At 32.4% G+C, this 20,517-nt stretch overlaps 1 protein-coding gene across 1 annotated transcript in view; it reads left to right on the forward strand.

Moving 5' to 3' along the window:
* Positions 1-20,517, forward strand: part of ERP44 (endoplasmic reticulum protein 44) — a 116,004-nt gene that overhangs the window by 53,542 nt on the left and 41,945 nt on the right. Inside the window, exons 2-8 of the mRNA XM_074280079.1 lie at positions 1,325-1,397; positions 6,103-6,142; positions 6,967-7,082; positions 8,580-8,764; positions 9,873-9,988; positions 14,325-14,382; positions 15,769-15,885. Of these exons, the coding sequence (XP_074136180.1) occupies positions 1,325-1,397; positions 6,103-6,142; positions 6,967-7,082; positions 8,580-8,764; positions 9,873-9,988; positions 14,325-14,382; positions 15,769-15,885 (705 nt within the window). The remainder of the gene's footprint in view (positions 1-1,324; positions 1,398-6,102; positions 6,143-6,966; positions 7,083-8,579; positions 8,765-9,872; positions 9,989-14,324; positions 14,383-15,768; positions 15,886-20,517) is intronic.

Genomic DNA, 20,517 nt, shown 5'->3' on the forward strand with positions numbered 1-20,517 from the left:
GTTATGAACTGAACCCATAAGGAGGATTCCTAGAATGAATAAGATGAAACAGTCTTTTGTGAATATCTTATATAACTTGGGCATGATTTCATGTCTTTATAGGCATTTTAGCCCTTGAGTAGTTTGTAAGCATTTCAATTATTCTTATAATTAATGTTTTTTCTTCCTTTCATCTCAGTTTCTTTTCATCTCCCCCACTTTATTGATCTAGTTGTATGGTGGGAACTTGACAGGAGCTTTTAAGGCCATTTTGACAAAAATCATTTTGACAAAGATTAACTGTATCTTAAAATAATGCTAAGTTTGCAGTTCAGAATAAATTTTACTTTAAATTCATTCAGATTTGAAAAATATTAATAAACATTTTCTTTAATTAAAATAAAGAATCTGTCTTTTCTTGGATGTTAGTCATAAAGAAATTTAGTTTAGTTAAATAGTGTGTCTAATATAGCAGATATTGAGATTGTGTTAAACTATGGAATTAGCAATGAATGCCTTTTTTTTTTTTTTTTTTTTTTTTTTTTGACTGAGGCAAATGGGGTTGTGACTTGCCCTAGGATCACATAGCTAGGAAGTATTAAGTGTATGAGACCAGCTTTGAACTTGGGTCCTCCTTACTTCAGGGCTAGTGTTCTATCCACTGCTCCACCTAGCTGCCCCTAGCAGTGTCTTAAAAAGGTCAGCTCCTTTGAACAGGTAAACCATTCTCAATTTTCCTAACTATTTACAGAATTTATGATTATGTTTATTTGGTAGTATAAAAACAGGCTGCAGGTAAGGTGGTAAACATTTTTAATCTCTGCTTTTGGGGAGGCTGAACTTGGCAGATCTCTTGAGCTTAGCAGTTCTGAGCTACAGTTGGCTAAAGCAATTAGTTGTCAATATCCAATCAATATGGTGAACCCTAGTGGGAAGAAACTTGGGTTGCCTAAAAAAGAGGTGAATCAGTCCTTGTCAGAAAACCTCTATGCTAATTAGAATGAGATCTGGGTCGACAAATAGTTCCCAAATTCCAGCTTGGGTAAGGAGACCCAATCTTTGCAATTAATTGATTGATTGATTAATTAAAAAGCAAACAAATAAATGAAGTAAAAAGAAAAGCAAAGACAAACTTATAGCAAATATCTCTAATTTTCTTTGCCTTCTAAAATGAAACTTTAGATCTGAAATTCCTTAGAAAATATTAATTGATTATTGGTTATTTGTATCTTTTTTTCACATGGGATTTACTTTAGTTGTAAAATTTCTGAGTATTCCACACTTTGACTTAATTTATCTCATCTTGAAATATTAATTGCTAATTTTGTATTTTTTACATTTTCAGATAACTTGGATTTTTACTCCAATAACAGCTGAAATAGCAAGTCTTGATAGTGGAAATATAGATGAAATTTTAAGTAAGTACTTGGAAATTTTCTTTGTGTAATTACTATTATATAAATAGTTGCTGGTATTAAATTATTGGAAAACTGACCAATTGAAATATTTGGGAAATCAGTATTCTGATTAATTTCATTTCATTAGTAATTGAAAGGAAACCAGAAAATAACCAGAAAATCTTTTTAATTTCAGAAATCTTTTAAAAATATATATTATTACTTTCTTATCCTATTAAATATTAAATAACTTTTTATTTTTATGATAATTCAACATCTTATTGTAGCTTATTGTGTCCTTAATATCATTTCATCAGGTATTTCAGGTCGACTTATAAACTCAATTCTGATTGTGTGTATATATAAAATAATAGACATGGACATTATAGTATTTGGGGCTGTATGATATGAATGATCTGAAACTATACTCCAAAGATTGCTTTTTAAACTAAATTATTGATAGTTTGAAGAATTATCAGCTATTTCATGTTAAAAAGGTAAAGTGCATTTTTTGATGCCTTATTGGTTGAAGATTAATGCATCTTAAGCAATTAGTGTTTTACTGTTATGTTTGCAAGCAGTGTGATTGTAACCATTGCTAAAGAATTTTGGGATGGGTGTGGAGATGGTTTTTCATTTCTGAAATTGTAATGGTAGAGTTAATTTGTCAACAGTGATTATAATTTTGAGGTAAAACTCATGGTTCATTAAAAAGTTTTATAACTTATATTTAGAGTTTGCTTAAATGTTTCTTTACTAATTGTCACTGTGTTAAATAATGTTTGTTTCATCATCTATTCACTGAACTAATAATGTAAAAATTAAAATGATGTGAGTTAAAACAAATAAACAAACATTTTGCAATTAATGTGAGTAAACATGCAGATTGTTTTATTGTAATATGTTTTGTCCAAATCAAAGTTCAACACTGAAAGTTAATTAGGGAAACCAAAAGAAGTGCTTTAAATCTGTAATTGAAGGAGGAAATATTACATCTATATATCACTTTTTGTCTAAGGGTTGAAATATTTTCCCAATTTGTTTTGTGGCTTTTTGCTACTTGTTGGCAAGACTTGTTGTCTTCTCATTCCTTCCTGTGATGGTATGCAAATATTTGCATAATTATTTTGTTATAGAGAGTTATTGATAAGTGAATAGAGAACAAAGAAAATATAACCTTCCAACTTTTGTGGAGACAATTTTCCTAGAAAACAGTACAAAAGTAAAAAACGTGAATATTGATATATTGAACCAATGAGAAATAGGGGCTTAGGTTCTATAGTCATCAAAAAAGTGCTAGAGATTGCACTAGAGAAATACACTTTTCTTCATACAATTCTTTTTTTTTTTTTTTTTTTTAATAGTTTTTATTTACCAGATATATGCATGGGTATTTTAAAGCATTGACAATTGCCAAACCTTTTGTTCCAATTTTTCCCTCCCCACCCCCCATGGCAGATTGACCAATACATGTTAAATATGTTAAAATATAAATTAAATACAATATATGTATACATGTCCAAACAGTACAAAAAAATCAGACTTTGAAATAGTGTACAATTAGCCTGTGAAGGAAATATCAAAAATGTAGGCAGACAAAAATAGAGGGATTGAGAATTCTATGTAGTGGTTTATAATCATTTCCTAGAGTTCTTTCCCTGGGTGTAGCTGGTTCAGTTCATTACTGCTGTATTGGAATTGATTTGGTTCATCTCATTGTTGAAAATGGCCACATCCATCAGAATTGATCATCATATAGTGTTGTTGTTGAAGTATATAACGATCTCTTGGTCCTGCTCATTTCATTCAGCATCAGTTCATCATACAATTCTTTATAACAAAATATTGGTTCTGATAATATGCACTTTCTCTTATACAGTAATTGTGAAATAATCCATGAAGTATACAAAATAAAATTGGCAACATGTGAAACATTTTTTCTCTTTAGTACTTTCCTAGAATTCTGTGACCTTTTGTGCTAACATCTCAATTAAAATAAACATTGATTTCAGACATTATTTATTTATTTGTTTGTGTTTTGGCTGAGGAAATTGGGGTTAAGTAATTTGCCCAGGATCTCACAGCTAAGAATGTTAAGTGTCTGAGACCAGATTTGAACTCAGGTCCTCCTGACTTCAGGGCTGGCGTTCTATCCCCTGTGCCACCTAGCTGCCCAACAATATTTATTTTTAATAATACATGAAACATACCCTACCATAAATACTGAATAGGAAATAAAATTCTTAAAATGAAAACATTTTAAAACCTGAATCTTCTACTGTGTCAGATGGCAGTATAAGGGCATTGTATTATATATACAGGCATACTTTGGAGATACTACAGGTTTGGTTCCAGACCACTGCAGTAAATTGAGTGAGTCACACAGATTTTTTTGGTTTCTCATTGTACTTAAAAGTTATGTTTATATTATACTATAGTATATTAAGTATGCAGTAATATTGTCTAAAAGAAGCAGTGTATAAACTTTAATTTTAAAAATACTTTTTGCTAAAAAAAAAAATGCTAACCATCATCTAAGCCTTCAACAAGTTATACTCTTTTTACATGTGGAGGGGCTTACCTTGATATTGATAGCTGCTGACTGATCAGAGTGGTAGTTGCTGGTGTTAGAGTGGCTATGGCAATTTCTTAAAATAAGATAGCAATTCAGTTTACCACATTGATTGACTTTTTTTTTTTTTTTCTATTTGAACACTTAAAAGCCATTCATTATACAGTTTCTAGTTGACTTAATATTAATGTTATTGTTTGTCAAGCCCTCAGAAGAAGGAAAAAGCCATAGGAAATGATCAATTAGTAGGGCAGTCACAATACACGTAACATTTATTAATTAAATTTGTTGTCTTGCATAGGCATTGTTTGTGGTCCCCCAAAAACAAATGCATTAATATCTTCATAGATCATATACAAGATATAATAATGAGAATTACCAAATGTGACAGTTATGATGTGAGCACATTCTGTTAAAAAAATGCTGTCTATATTGACTTTTCCAACATAGAGTTGTCATAAATCTTCAATTTGTAAAAAACACAATATCTGTGAAGCACAATAAAGTGAAGTACAGTAAAATGAGGTATTCCTGTACTATACTGTAAACCTTTCTACCTTGCCTGCTCTCCAAAAATCAAGAAAGAAGTTGATGAGACTTAAAGACACCAAAGCTGGTGAGGGATTCAGAATCACCTTAGAGCCCAAAGGACTTCCATTTTACTTTGGGGGCATAATTGTAACAACAAAACCTTAGTTTTAAAGGCATATAATGAAAATATGTAATAAATGCATGGGAACACACTTTAAGTAGTAGGATACTAATTCCTCTACAAATTTGTACATATTGTACCTCAAATTTTTTCTCTACTAGGCATAGCTGTGAGTGTTCATGGTTGTGAAAGTGAGGTGAATAAAATCATGCAAATTCTTGAAATCACAAATGGTAAATGCACAAATGTTAGGAATTGGATTGTATTTACTTTGTGGTATTGTTAATAATAGAAAAAATACAATAAATGGACCATCTTGAAGAAGGAACCCCAAAACTCTAAAACTCCTTGAAGGAGAGATTCTTCTTGGACCCTGTGTCTGTGGGACCCCACTCGAGGGAAACAAGATAAACAGCTTCATTCTGTTATCTAGGTGGGGTTGGTTCAGTCCTAAGCTGGAGAATTCCAACCCTATTCAATTCTAAAATTTCTCAATTCCAGCTCAAGCTGAAATCCAGCTTGTAGATAAAAAGAGCCAACTTGGAACTCCATCCACTAGCCCAGCTTCCATGGAGCAGACCTCACTTGTAGCCAAAGCTCTTATTATAAAAGAGCCAATCTAAAACTCTTTCTTTGCAGAGGTCCTAACATGCTATGCCATGCCATGCCAAGGAAGCCTCTGCCTGCTGAAATAATATTCCCTTCCAGTGCTACCCTCTCTTTATCTCCCTCACCTATTTCCCTAACGAGATTCTCTGCCCCTCTGTCGGGATTTCTCTAAACTTTACTTCTCTGCCAGGACTCCTGCACTACTTCCGGGACTTTGCCCTTATGGAATTCAACCTTTCTATTCATGCATAATAAAGGCTGACTTCCCAATGCCTATAATAAACTTCTTGTCTGTAAATTCCTTTACAAAGAATCTCTGCACTGCCAGAAGGGGGTTCCCCAAAATTCCCTACCCTTGCGCCAAATCCCAAGGGGGTGTAGGGGAGCCTAGCCTCTCTATTTGGTTCCCTGAACCCCAAACCTGCCACTAAACCTCATCATTTAACTCCCTGACAACCAGGAACCTTAATCTCATCATTTAGTTCCCTGACAACCCTAAATCTAGACCTCATCAAATTTTGGTTCCCGCAACCCCAAAACCTAAACCTCATCAATCTTTTAGAATTTGAAGTAGTTTTGTGCCTAGGTAGCCAATCTTAATTTTCTCTACTAATGGAGCTTTTATACAAATCTCATTTACAACTCTTAGTTTTATTTCTCCCCAGCTCTTATCAAAGCTGATACCTGTAGCTAAAGTGATTGATCTTAAATCTTCCTATTCTTTCCCTAATCCTTTGTAGATGTCAAGAACAATGGATATCATCTAGAGATATTGCATATTAGAAGTCTCTGAAGCAAAGGATGACTGCATATTAGTTTCTGAATAAAATTAAAATGATAGTTACAGGGAAAATATGGATATAAGTAACTTAAGTATACTTTTTTTATTTCAGACAATGCAGATGTTGCTCTAGTTAATTTTTATGCTGACTGGTAAGTAATAGTTTTGCTTTTATATATATTACGATTATTTACATTTCAAAATTGAATTTTTTTTTTTCTGGTAGGAAGGAGTAGGAAAGCTCCCCTCTGTGGGCCATGAGTGATGAAGAGTCAGATACGATTGAATACTAAGCTGCAATTTCTGAATATCTCTTCTTCCAGGATCAGTTAGTCATTCATTTAATGAAAAAATCATTTATCTGGTACTTAATGCAGGTCAAGAGCTATGAAAATAATCACTGGGGATACAAATAAAAATTTAAAATAGTTTTCATTCCAAAGGATTTCATCTTTTAATTGGGAGAGATAATATATATTGAGGCATGTTAAAGCCCAGAGGTCCTGAGGGTTTATTGTCAGATAAAATGGCAATGCCTGTGTGTCTGGAGGGTGTTAGGATAATTGGTTAAGACTTAGGTGCCCTCCTCCTTATTGCAAGGATTATAGTAGAGTAGTTACTGGTCCTTACAGTGTTTTTCAAGTTTAAAGCTTTTTGTTGGGGTACACACATACACCTTTTTATCCTGTGTTGTGCAGTAGAGGCTTTACACACAAATATTGTTTAAAATAGATTTCTTATGAGATGATTCAGAACAATTCCAATAGATTTGTGATGGAGAGAGCCATCTGCATTAGAGAGGACTGTAGGGACTGAATATAATACTAAAGTGGTTTAGCTTTATTTGAAAACTATCACATTGTAAATAAATAATGGCATATTGTTTTCAACATAAACTCATCATGAGTATTAATAACTATAATAAAATTTGAATACTTTGTTTTTCTATTTTAATTTGTATTTTCATCGTGTATAGGTGTCGATTCAGCCAGATGTTACATCCAATCTTTGAGGAAGCCTCTAATGTCATTAAAGAAGAATATCCAAATAAGAATCAAGTAGTATTTGCCAGAGTAGATTGTGATCAGCACTGTAAGTACTCATTCATATTGTTAGTGGCAGGTATCGTTCCATTCATTTTAAATGTTTTGTTACAGTCTGTTTAAAGTGGTATACCAGAAAGGATTTTGTGATCTTTTTCCAAGATAAGGGGATTGTTAATGTTTAATCTTGGGAAAATAGTACTTCAAGCTTTACTTTTATTTTTGTGAAGTATTAAATTGAGATATAGTTGGATTGACTTTTATTGAAAAAATAAACATATATATTAGGTGAGGAAGAGAGAGAACTGGATATAAATCTGAAATAGCAAGGTTTTAATTAGAGCAATAATACTAAAACTTATTCAGATTTAAAAATAGATTTTAAGCTAGTTGTGAATAATGTTCTGATTTCTAGTATCTTTAAAAATGTCTTAAAGATTGACCATGATAGCAAATACTTTGTTGCTTTGGATAAGATCTGTGATTTGATCTATATAAGAAATTCCCAATGAGGAAATGCCTTCTACTGGATGTGTATCCACTCTTCCTGCTCAGAAATTGACCCTCTTGGAGAGTTCTATGGGGGTAAAAAAAAAAAAACAAAAAAACAAAAACCCAGAGGCTTATGTCACCAGGGTACCATGGCCCAGTGCTTGTCAGAGGCAGGCCTGGAACCAGCAAATTCTGAGATTTAAGTTCAACTTTCTCTCCATGACACCCAGCTGCCTCAGTTATTATTTAAATCTTTTTTTTTTTTTTTTTAAGTCAATCATTGGTCATTTGGATTTGATTTAATGCATTATTGCTAATCATTTTGTCATTTTATAAATATCTTTGGATGCTCAGTTGTGTGATTGCTATTATCAGTTGAACACTTAAAAAAGTCTTATGTATGATTTATATGAAGTCATTTATTACCAATGACTACCTTTCATGACATGAGTCTTTTCCCACATGCCTTTCAGAGTCCTCTAATCTTTAGTTAAAAAGTAAGTATCAGTGATGAAAGTAGTGATATTCCGTATTAGAGCAGTCACTCTTAGGAATTCAATGTCTACCTCACTGGTAATTAGATGTCTCCTACCCTTCCTATCTGCTTTTCTCTGTTCTGCTTATTCTGCTAATTCTGTGGAAAGAATTAGAAATAAAAATACTAATCTTACAGAATTTTTCAAACCCTCTATTTACCATTCTCCCTCACATAAGGTAATAACTCTCTTTGCTAACCTAAATAATTAAGCAAAAGGATAAAACCTCTAGCAGAGATATTTAACACAGGTAGAGTAGACAGGGCTCTTATCCTATTTCATCCCACATCATTTCTTAGGTTTCCACCTCCTTCACCTCAAAGACTTTTTTTTTCCTTTCTTAATAGATAGTTAGTTTCTTGAAAGCCGGGATTGAGTTTTCTATAAACTTTGTACTTAACACTTATAGGCACATGGATGTTAATTGACTTGAATTTGCTAAGACAAAGGATCAACATATCATTGTTTTAATATGACTGAAGGAAATTTTTTTTTTTTTAACTTTTCCATTCTCTTAGCGGAAATAGCCCAAAGATACAGGATAAGCAAATACCCTACCCTAAAACTGTTCCGGAATGGTATGATGATGAAGAGAGAATACAGGGGTCAGAGATCAGTGACAGCAATAGCAGATTACATCAGGCAACAAAAAAGTGACCCTATTCAAGAAGTTCATGATTTGGAAGAAATCAAATTTCTTGATGTAAGTTCTTGAAACAACTTGTTCAGCACGCATCTTGTAAACAGAACTTCATTACAATACTAATAATATAGCCAAAAAAAGAAAAAGTACAATTCTTTAATACCTTCTTTTTTGTTGTTCACTTCAGTATAATCAAAAAAGTGACTATTCTTAAAGCTTATTATAAAATTAAAGTTCATAATAATAAAATTTTATCTGTGCTGATTTGGCTTTTTGAATTACATTTTAAGATAGCTCTATCATTTTGCTAAATGAAAAAGTGTTGATTAGAATATTTAAAGTACATTTAAATATCAATAATTTTATTTAGACAGAGGGAATTGTAGATGTAAGTATTAAAAGAAGTCCTTATATTTTTTTCCCCATATATATGACTAAAGGTACTAAAAGATGATATTTGAAAAGTACCAGAGAGACTGTAATCTTGTGTTTACCTCTTTACTACTTACTATCTGTGATTTTGGCAAAGTCACTATTAACTTTTCTAAAGTTTCTTTTTAAAGAAGGAGCTTTCTTTCCCTCTCAAATCAGTGTTTCTTAGAGATTCATATTGTATAGTTTTTTTATGAATATGCTTTAATGAATCAAGGTAACTTGAAAGCAACTTAAATATTTTAAGTATTTCCCCTCTGTTTACATTATTAATTTGCCTTATAATTCACCTTTTCTGCCATAAATTGTGCCAAAGTCAGTTAAGTGTTTAAGGGCTTACTACAGGAACTTGTAATCAGCCCAACATTTTTTAGTTAATCACAAATGTTAAATTTGTATAGTTCTATTTAATGAGGTTTTATTATATTTTAAAATATATCCAATCCAAAATTTAAAATCTTATTTTGACTTTTCAAAGTAAAAATGTTGAAAATAGATTTTAATAAATTTCTCATTGTCATAAATATCAGAATTGTTTAAGCAAAATTTTTTTCATATTATGAGTTTTAAGTGTTTGAATTGAATTTATATTTGGTTATATATATTTTGAAACATGGATGACAGATATAGCTATTTAGATACCTGAGAAAGGGATATATGAACAATGTCATACAATAGAGTGAAGAACATTCTATATAAAGAATATCATGTAAATGCTTTTGTTTTATATCTATAGCGCAGTAAAAGAACAATCATTGGCTATTTTGAACAAAAGGACTCAGACAACTATAGAACCTTTGAAAGAGTAGCAAATATTTTGCATGATGATTGTGTCTTCTTTTCTGCTTTTGGGTAAGTTGATTAATGTTGGAATTTGTGGGGGGTTTTGACTCAAATGATCTCATGGATTCCCATCTCACTCTTGATATTTTCATTATTATTAAATTAAATTTCAGCTTCATCATATTTAACATAGTTGTTTCCTGGAGCCCCATAATGGCTCAACCTTCCATTATTTTTAGGCAAAGCAAAGTGCATCTGAATATCTTTCCTAAGTGATTTCCTGCTATATCAAAGTCTAGAGGAATGGGATTAGGGGATAGCTGGGGACCCACAATGATGGAAAAATTGAGATTGATACTACTACAAGTCCTTAATAGATAAGGCAAGGTGATATCCAAAGAAAGGGAAAAAAGGATACCTCTCAAACTGGATAAGTTAGAAATTAAAACTTTATAGTTAGAGGAGAAAGCAGTCACAGAAATATTGATGAAAGCATCTTAAAACCAAAGAGCTTGTGCAGAAAGTTCTAATATAGAGAGGAGCCAATGTAGCAAACCAGTCAAACCAGAGGGCAGACTGACAAATAATTGACATTTGAAACTCTTGACACTGTTGACCATGGTTTACTGTATTAAACAGCATGCTTCCTAGTGTGAAGCTAATACTTTACCAGCCAACATTATTGCAAGGATTATTAAACTGGGTGCTTCATATTTTTTTAATTTGTTTTATTGCTATTGTCAATAATCATCCCCAAGATACAGGCCAGTCACCTTAAAGATCCACTATGTATATATATCATCACTCTCTCCTTTATCCTATTAAAGATCAGTACCTTGCTTTTTCCAGAGGATGTTATACTATCTTATATATGTTGCAAGATATGGAAGAATTTGAAGTCTAGGTCATTCTAAACTCCATTTTTCTATAGAATCAAAAAGAGTATATACCAAAACACTAGCTAGGGAATTGGTCACCCTTATTTGTACTGTCCAGTACTCAAAACTTTCTATCACTGCTACCTTTCAAAACCAGACCTCCTCCCTTCAACCTAACAAAAGTTACCTCCAAGGCAACGCTATTTAAATAAGCCTGGCTTATACTGTTTTAAAGAGATTAAAGAATGAGAAGGTGGCTACAATTCCATTTCCCTCTCTTTGCCTCCCTTGTTTCCCTTCTGTGTTATCTTTCCTACTCTATCCTGATCAAGCCAAGATACCTTGACCTTTTCTTGAGCTTTCTTGAACTCATACCTCTTAGTCCTAGTCCCTTTTCTCTTAGAACAAAGCATTTATTTAGCCTTACTTAACAATTTGGTAGCAGATCTTAAACTCCTCCTGTCTGTGTTCTTGCATTTCCAATATTGGAGATCTGGTCTTATACACTGAGCCCCTAGCAGTAATATTTTTTGAAAAGCTTTTCAGGTAATCTCAGTAAATTTGGCCCATCACAGGCAATAGTTGAGAAAATTTGTAAAAATTCCTTAATACAAGAATATTCGACTAGATAACTTCTAAGCTCTCTTCTAATGCTGAATCTATGACCCTATGATCTTTTGATACTAAACAAACCTGAAATTCTGCAGTCATATGCTAAGTAAGTAGTCCATTCCTGGCAAGAGTTTGAAATGAAATTCAGCATGAATTAGAAAGCAGCATTCTAATGAAACCTCTGGGTTAAGACCTTGGTTAGATTTAGTTATGATGAATAACACTATTTAGAATTCACATAATTATACAGAGTGAACTGAGCCTAAGGATTCGAATAGGTGTAAGTGAAGAGACAGTGCATGGGAGATGGTAGTCTGTGTAAAGACATGAATATAGGAGATGGATTATAAATTCAAAAGATAGCAAGTAGACCAATGAAATGTAGAGTACATAAAGGGGGGCATAATGTGAAATAAGTGTGAAAGGGAGTCAGATTATCAAAGACTTTAAATCCCAGAGTGTGAAGTTTAAGTTTAAAATATCATCAGAAGCCATTGGAAATTTTTGAGTCTGGGAGTAACATGGTCAGACATATGCTTTACAAAGGTTATTCTGGCTGTTGTATCAAGGATGGATTAGAGAGGAAGTGGAAAAGAAACAGAAGGGCAGATAAAATGCTAGAACTACCAAGGTAGATATAAATCTTTTTATATAATAATGGAAAAACGTGAAATCTATTAGTTTTAAGATTTACCTTTTGTCCCATGTATTCTTTAGTTTCTTAAAAAATTACTCCTTTAAAATAGCATTTTAAAGTTATTACAAAATCATAATAGATGAAAAAGATGGATAGCTTAGATTTGGGAATGGTTAAATTAAGTGTTACATAAATATAATGGAATATTACTATATTGTAAGAAATGATAAATATGAAGACTACAGAGATGCTTGCAAAGATTTATATGAAATGCAGAAAAAGTAAACAGAAGAACCAGGTAAATGGTATATACCAGGATGACAACAATGGAAGTGAAAACAAGGGGGAAAAAATGAATCAAAGATATAGGTTCAAATCATCCCTCTGACATTTATTTGTGGGAAATCAAGCAAATTCCTTAGCTTTTGGACCTACTCATGAGAGTGATTGTGTAGTTGGTCTCTAAGGGAATATCCTGACTGTTGATCTCTGTTCCTGTGAATACTGCCAAATGCTGAGGAACAAGCCTGGTTCCAAAGAAGAGAAAAGACATCCTGTTCCTTCATTGGAGAGGTAGAGATCAGTAGCTGTGGAATATTACATCTTCTGTCATATTTAGCTCTGATGAATTTGTTAGTCTTGCTGGATGGTTCTTGTTCTCTTTCTCCTCCTCTCTGTCTCTCTTTTTGAATTATTGGTTACCAAGGGAATTTTGTGGGTATATTTGGTAGAGGTATATTTGAAAATTAAGTACTATAAAAGCAAAAAATTAATAAAAATTTTTAAAAAGAATTATAGATGAATTTTGGGGAGGTTTTTAAAATGTTATTGATATGTCCTCCTTCCCCCCCCAAAAAAAAAAATCACAGTTATTTCCCAATAGGAGCCCTCTCTTATAACAGTAAGTATAATCAAAGAAATAGAGCAGCACTTTGGCCACATCTGCAAATGTATGTTTTATTCCATATCTGTTTTTCCTTATCTTTTTGCCAGTTTGTAGGAATGTAGAATCATAAAATATTCTAAAGTAACAGTTAATCAGAATTCTGAAGTATTTTAATTTTTTTTTCATTTTCCTGTCAACGTCATGTAAGATGCTCTGATTCTTTGCCTCTCATCACCTCATTCACAATTTTATAAGATTCTAAGAATTCTTCATATTTGTAATTTCATATAGCACAGTAATATTCCAGAACATGCAACTAGTGTTGATATTACTATTTGTTTAGTTTTTACCCAGTCGATGAACACCCATTTTAGTTTATGTTACAAAAAATATGCTATTATATATTTTTATGTGACCTCAATATTTGACTCCCTGCATGTATGCTTAGTAGTTATATAAAATGATATATACAGTTGAGTGATTCTTTTAAGAATAATTTCAGATCTTCCCCCCTCCCTCCTCACCTCTCAGAACTGTACTAAGTTACAGCTTCATCAAGAGAACATCAGAGTTCCTGTCTTTCCTTAGCCTCTCCAACATTTATTTGGTTTTTCTCATCTTTGTCTTTCTGAGGATGAAGTGAATCAGAGTTGTTTTGATTTGTACTTTTCTTATTATTAGTGTTATGGAAGATTATTTTTTATGGTTTCTTTTGAAAAGGACCTAGGCCTTTTTATTAGGCAGTTGAAAAGTGGCGGCTGTTATATATTTTTATCTTTTCATCAGAGTTACTTGCTGAAAAATTTTTTTTGTAGTTTATTATTTTGTTTCTAAAACTTTCAGTTTACATAATTGGATAGTCTCTTTTATCTTTTAAGATAAAATTTATCCCTTGTTTAGAGAATAATTCTTCCTCTAACTATAGCTCTTATTTTTTACAATTTCAAATTTTTAGTTTATTTTATTTAGTTTATTTAGATGTAGGAAATGGATATATATATCTACTTGAAGCTTATTGTTTGTTATAAGATGTTAAAAATTAAATGAATTTTCATCAAACTGCCTTCTAGTTTTCCTGGCGGTTTTTGGCCAAATAGGGAGACCCTATTCTGATAGTTGTCATAATGGACTACTATGTATATATTTGATTGCTTTTGGTCTTGCTTATCTAGTATACCCCATTGATCAACTTTTCTATTTTTTTTTACCACCACCTAATAATTTTATTGATCTTTAATATAGAGCTAAGTTCTTGTTGTCTTCATTTTTACTTTTTTTTGTACAGTTTTCCACTGAAACATAATTAGCCAAAGCTACTGAAATTTCATTACTTTTTAACTTTTGTTGTCCTAGTAGAAAAAGTATCTTCATTTACTTCTTTATTGTTATTAGGTCTGTTTCAAAACCAGAAAGATTTAGTGGAGACAACATAATCTACAAACCACCAGGGGTAAGTTTATTGGAAAAGCAATCTGGTTATCTATGGTATTTTAGCTCTTACCTCTATGAATCATATGTGTGTAAAAAAAAAAAATCTAAATAACTACATTTAGCTTTATTATTAAATTTTTGGAAGAAAGGAAACTTAACATTTATTAAGCATTTACTTTGTTTCTAGGGACTACGTTTTAGGATAGAATGTTTATACAATTCATGAGAGAGGGGAGAACTTTTATGTATTTTATTCAATAACACGAAATAGTATTCTGCTGGGATACAATTTAGTACCCAAGTTGTATCCAGGAAGCATCTTATTAATTTGCATGACTTAATATGATATATACTTGATTTTGATATGCTTAAATATATCTAATCATTTAAAAATGTAGGAAATTTAAAGAAAATATAAATATTAGTTACTGTTTTAAAGACATTCCTTTGAAATATTGCATGTATCTAGTATTGGTTCATTTTTCTTCCCCTTTATGAAATTTTGATGTATGCCATAGTTAGTTGGTTGGTTGTTGTCCATCATTAACGAAGAGGACCAAATGGCATCACTATGTTAAGAGTTGAGTTACAGTGTGTCTGACTATGGCTGATCAGACTAATCAGAGTGCCCTGTCACAGGTCAGACATAAATCGTCCCTGTGAACATTTGGGGTAGACTCTAACTTTGAGCATTTTACATCTCTTCTTAACTAATTCAACTCTGCTTTGCTTACAGAGCACAGAACCTTCCCTGATAAGGGTGGTCCTGTGGCAGTGTCTCCCATGTTATACAATTAATTATCAAGTTCTTAAGAGACACGTTGAGAGTGTCCTTGTATCACTTTTTCTGACCATTGTGAGTGCTTGCCTTGTATGAGTTCTCCATAAAATAATTTTTTGGTCAAGTGTACATTTGGCATTTCAACAATAAATCCAGCCCAGTGGAGATTTCCTCTTTGCAGTAGAGTTGACTTTAAATAATTAGCTATTTTAGTACTTTTTTTTTTGTTTTGTTTTTTTTTTGTTAAAAAACATTGTCAGGGCAGCTAGGTGGTACAGTGGATAGAACACCAGCCCTGAAGTCAGGAAGACCTGGGTTCAAATCTGGTCTCAGACACTTAACACTTCCTAGCTGTGTGACCCTGGGCAAGTAATTTAACCCTAATTGCCTCAGCAAAAACAAACACTCTCTTATGCTTATTTTCTTGTTCATGTATTACCTTTGTCATACAGTGCCCACATGTTCATTATGTAGACATTCAGTACATACTTGATAAATAATTTAATTTTAACAATCAGTTAGCCAGGGAATTGATTTGATATGCTCTCTTATATCTTTGTTGTACTTTCCAAGTACCTGCAAGAATTGTTACCAAAATTTTGGTTCACTTTCTTTATTTAACAGGAAAATGCTCCAGATATGGTGTACCTGGGATCTCTAACAAATTTTGACTTGGCTTATGCTTGGACTCAAGATAAATGTGTTCCTCTTGTTCGGGAAATAACATTTGAAAATGGAGAGGTATGGAATTTTCAGCATTGTATTTTTAATTTATATTTATCCAAGAACTAAGTTTCTGCATTCCTCAGATGTAGAAATAATTTGTTTGTCTGCTTTTATATTTAAAGATGGAGAAAAAGAAATTACTGCCTTAATGGCTTCCTAACCATTTTAACATAGATTTAATCTTAGTCAAAATGAAGCCTTTTTGTCTCATTGTGCGTGGAGGTGATCTTTGATTATTCAAACTATAAATTCTGGCAGATATTACTAAGTTAGAAAAAAATGGTAATAGTAAACTATATGCATACATGTCATCTGGGGACCAGCATAGCTAAATATGGAAAGGAGTATCGCCAGAAGACTGGCCACTATAGGGAATGATTTTTTTTTAGCCACAGCTGCTTCTGAATACCTTCTACCAGGATGTGAAAAGGTTGGGGGTCTAAAATGATGGAAGGAATGCTGACATTGTGAGATCACAATAAATTAAAATCTAGATCTAAATAAAAATTAACATGGCTATAAAACTAATTAAAATTATAAAATCATATACCTTAGTTACCTATATATATAATTTAATTATTACATATTATATTATGTAATAATATAATTACCTAAAGTTATAATCCTTTTTGTACATCATATTTTACAATGACAGTTATAATAATTTATGTTCATGTAGTACTTTGAGGTTTGTAAAGTGTTGTCTTTGTAGCTATCTCTTTTGGGATAGTTTAGGTAACATCTTTGTTTTTTTGGGGGGGTCATTGAACTTGGATGGAGAGAAAATTAAATCTTTATTTTCACTAACCTTTTGTTTCCTTTGTAATTTTGTGTTTTATTTTATACATTTAAAAACATTATTCTGAGAAAGGATTTCTAGACTTCTGCCAAAATATGTTATGAACACCTTCTCTATACAGTGCCACAAGGCTTTTATTTATGTGTATGTGTGTATACACATACATAAATATAAACATATATATGTATATTTGTTATATACAAATACTACCTCCAATCTGTATCAGAATAATTGTGCTGTTTGAAGTGAAGATGGAAATAACGTAGTTAGTTACCCCTTTGTTTGCCCCTCCCCATTCTAAATATCCACCAAAATAAAATCCATCTAAACTCTTGAGTCTTATGCCAGTGTAAAACAAATCCCTAAATGATACAAAAATATAAAAGAAATAAAGACTGAAAAATTAAACTTCTGTTTCAGCCCAGCTAATTCTTAGGTCTTGCTTTTCTTATCCCATGTGAGTTGTTTTGAAATACATTCATTATAAGTAAAATAGTCTTTTGTACAAAATGACATGACTACCTTCCGTCCCCTAAATTGTACATAATTGCTGAGTCTTTCTTTCAAGAGGCCAAGAGATTGGGCAAAGAAGCCTAACCCAGAATTCATAGTAGATAAATCACAAATTATGCCAATGTAATAAAAATGTGTCTTCAAGCTGTTAAACTTCATGAAACCAGATTAAATGTTCCATTTTGTTTGCTGTAAAGGGATTTTACCTTTGCTTCAGTCATAATGACATCTAGTTACAAATACATTAGCTTATCAGTTCATAAGGCTGCTTAAGAATCTTTTATAATCTTCTGAGATGCTCTTAACTCCTAGATAGAAATGAAAGGTCCATATGTTTAGAGCTAGAGGTGATCCCAGAGATCATCTCTTTTAACATGAGAAAACCAAGTTTTAATATATTAAGTGCCCTAGGTCTTACAGATAGTAGGTGACAGTTTTCTTAGCGTTCTTTTTATTGAGCACCTGATATTTATATTTCCAGATAAAACCATATTTTTTCCTATAACTTATGTTTTTTCTTTTAACCATTTAAATGCAATGCTGTTTGGTACATATATGTTAAGTATTATAATTAATTCATTGTCAATATTGTCTTTAAGCAAAATGTAGTTTTCCTTTTAATTTTTAAAATTTAAATTTATTTTTACTGAAGCCATATTTGTGATCATAATTGCTACCTCTTTTTTTTTTTTTTTTTTTTAAGTTTAGCTAAGGAAAAATAGAGTTTTGCTCTAGCCCCTTATTTTAATTCCATATCAGTCTTCTTATAAACAACATATTGTTGGATTTTGTTTTCTTATCCTTTTTCCAATCAGTGATTCATGCCCTTCATATTTACAGTTTTGATGGCTAATTGTGTATTTCTGTGCTGTTTTCTTAAACTTTTTCTTTCAATTAAATTCAGTAAATATTTATTAAGTGCATCCTGTGTATCAGCTACCATGTTAAGCACTGGGGATACAAATTAAAAAAAAGAGACAGTTCCTGCTTTCAAGGAACTTAAAAGTCTTAATAGGGAAAGACAACATACACAAGAAAACTAGAAAATGGGGGGTGGGGAGGTTATCAGGGAGTATTTTGTTCTGTGCAGTTGGAGACTAAGCAGAATTTGTAATTATAGGTTCTTTCCTTTTAAAGCCTTCTTCAGAACCCCCTCTCAGAGTTTAGGGTTTGTTATCTTTGTGACCAATCTATTCTCCCTGAATCTATTCTCTCTTTTATTCTCCCTTTCCCTCTCTCATTTCCCTATTCTGTTGAATGCATTTCTGTACGAAATTATATGTATGGGTGTGTGTTTGTGTTTATTTGTACTCTACCCTGATTTTACCAATTCAGATAAAATGAGATTCAAATGACCCCATCCCCTCTTCCTTTCCATGTTTATGTAAACTTCTACTTATGCCCTCTGATTATGTGAGACATTTCCCTGTTGTTCATTTTCTCCTCCTATGTCCTTTTTCCTTTCCCTTCCATTCTTCTTTTAAAATCTTCAAAACCTATAAAATCTGTTCCCAGTTCCTCTGTCCTTACTTCCTCTATGGTCTTTAATGATAATGGGTTTCCAAGGTAACAGTTCTCTTTCCCCTCCTATTTGTACGTAAACATTTCATCCTTTCAAAGCTCCTTTTGATCTCTCATCTGTATTCACCTTTTTGTGTTTCCCTTAATTACATTGTTTATATTTCAAAGTTTCCATTCAGCTCTACTCTTTTCATCTGGAATGTTTAGAAGGCCTCTGTTTCATTAAAGATCTATTTTTCTCCTGAAGGAGTTATATGCAGTTTTCCTGTATAAATTATTCTTGGTTGTAAATGTTTATCTTTTTTTGCTTTTTAAATTTTTTTCATTCTTTACTTTCAGAACCCTTCTTTATAGTAGCTATTGCTAAAGCTTGTGATCTTGACTATGGTTCTTTTTTTTTTTTTTTTTTTTTAACTTTCTCTCAAATTGTTTGTAGTTAAAGAAAAAAATAAAGAAAAATTTAATTTCTTTATCCTGAGAGCTCCAGATTTTGGAAGTGACATTCTAGGGAATTGTTATTTTGGAGTTTCATTCAGGATGTATCTATGAATTCTTTCTATTTTCACTTTCCTCTCCTCTAATAAATCTGGGTGATTTTCTTTCATAATTACTTTTTTTAATATAAAATTTATTTTTTCTTCTCTGAATTATTTTCATTCCATTTCTTCTCTCCATTGAGATAGCAAGAAAAACAAAATCCATTACAAACACGTATAATCAAAACAAATTTTCATACTAACCATGTCCAACAAAAATGCTTCCATCTTCACTCAGAATCCATTACCTCTTTATGTCAAGGTGGGCAGCATGTTTCATCATGAGTCCTCTGGAATTGTGGTTGGTTATGTTCTCAATATCCAAGTTTTTCTCTTTTTTTAAATCAAATTAAATTTTCAGTTCTATATTCTTTTTTTCTGCCCATTGAGAAGGCAAGAAAAACAAAGCCCATTGCAAATATATCATACTGATAAAGTTTAGGTTTTGGGGTTCCCTTTTATTAGGGAACCAAATGGTGAGGTCTAGATTTAGGGAACCAGAATGAGATTACATTTTCTGGTGGTCAGGGAGTTAAATGATGTGGTCTAGTGGCAGGTTGGGGGTTCAGGGGAACCAGATGGAGAGGTTAGGTTCCCTTGCACCCCCTTGGGATTCAGCACAAAGGTAGGGAGTTTTGGGAACCCCCTTCTGGCAGCTTAGAGATTCTTTGTAAAGGAATTTACAAACCCCAAAAGGCTAGACTGATTAAAGAGGTTTATTATGGCATTGGGAAGTCAGCCTTTACTATGCATGAATAGAAAGGCTGAATTCCTTAGTGGAGGAGTTCTGGCAGAGAAGTAAAGTTTAGAGAAATCCCGACAGGCAAAAAGTATCATTAGGGAAATAAGTGAAGGAGATAAAGAGAGGGTAGAATATTATTCCAGTAGGCAGAAGTTTCCTTAGCATAGCATGGCATAGCATAGCATGGCATGGCATATTAGGACTTCTGCAAGGATTGAGCCCCAAGTTGGCTCTTTTTGTCTACAAGCTGGATTTCAGCTTGGGCTGGCTAGCCCCACCTGAATTGAATAGAAAAATCTTCAGTTGAATAGGGTTGGAATTCTTTAGCTCAGGACTGAACCAGTCCCACCTAGATAACAGAATGAAGCTGAACCCCTTGGATGGGGTCTCTGTTGAGGCAGGGTTGAAGGAGATTTTCTCCTTCAAGGAGTTTCAAGTGTTTTACCTAATGGGTCATTCCTAAAGTCAGAGAGAGAAAAAAAGTTTTGGGGTCCCTTCTTCAATATAAAACAAATTCCTACTTCTCTTCTCTTTTC

The sequence above is a fragment of the Sminthopsis crassicaudata genome, chromosome 1 (assembly GCF_048593235.1).
Source record: "Sminthopsis crassicaudata isolate SCR6 chromosome 1, ASM4859323v1, whole genome shotgun sequence".
NCBI lineage: Eukaryota > Metazoa > Chordata > Mammalia > Dasyuromorphia > Dasyuridae > Sminthopsis > Sminthopsis crassicaudata.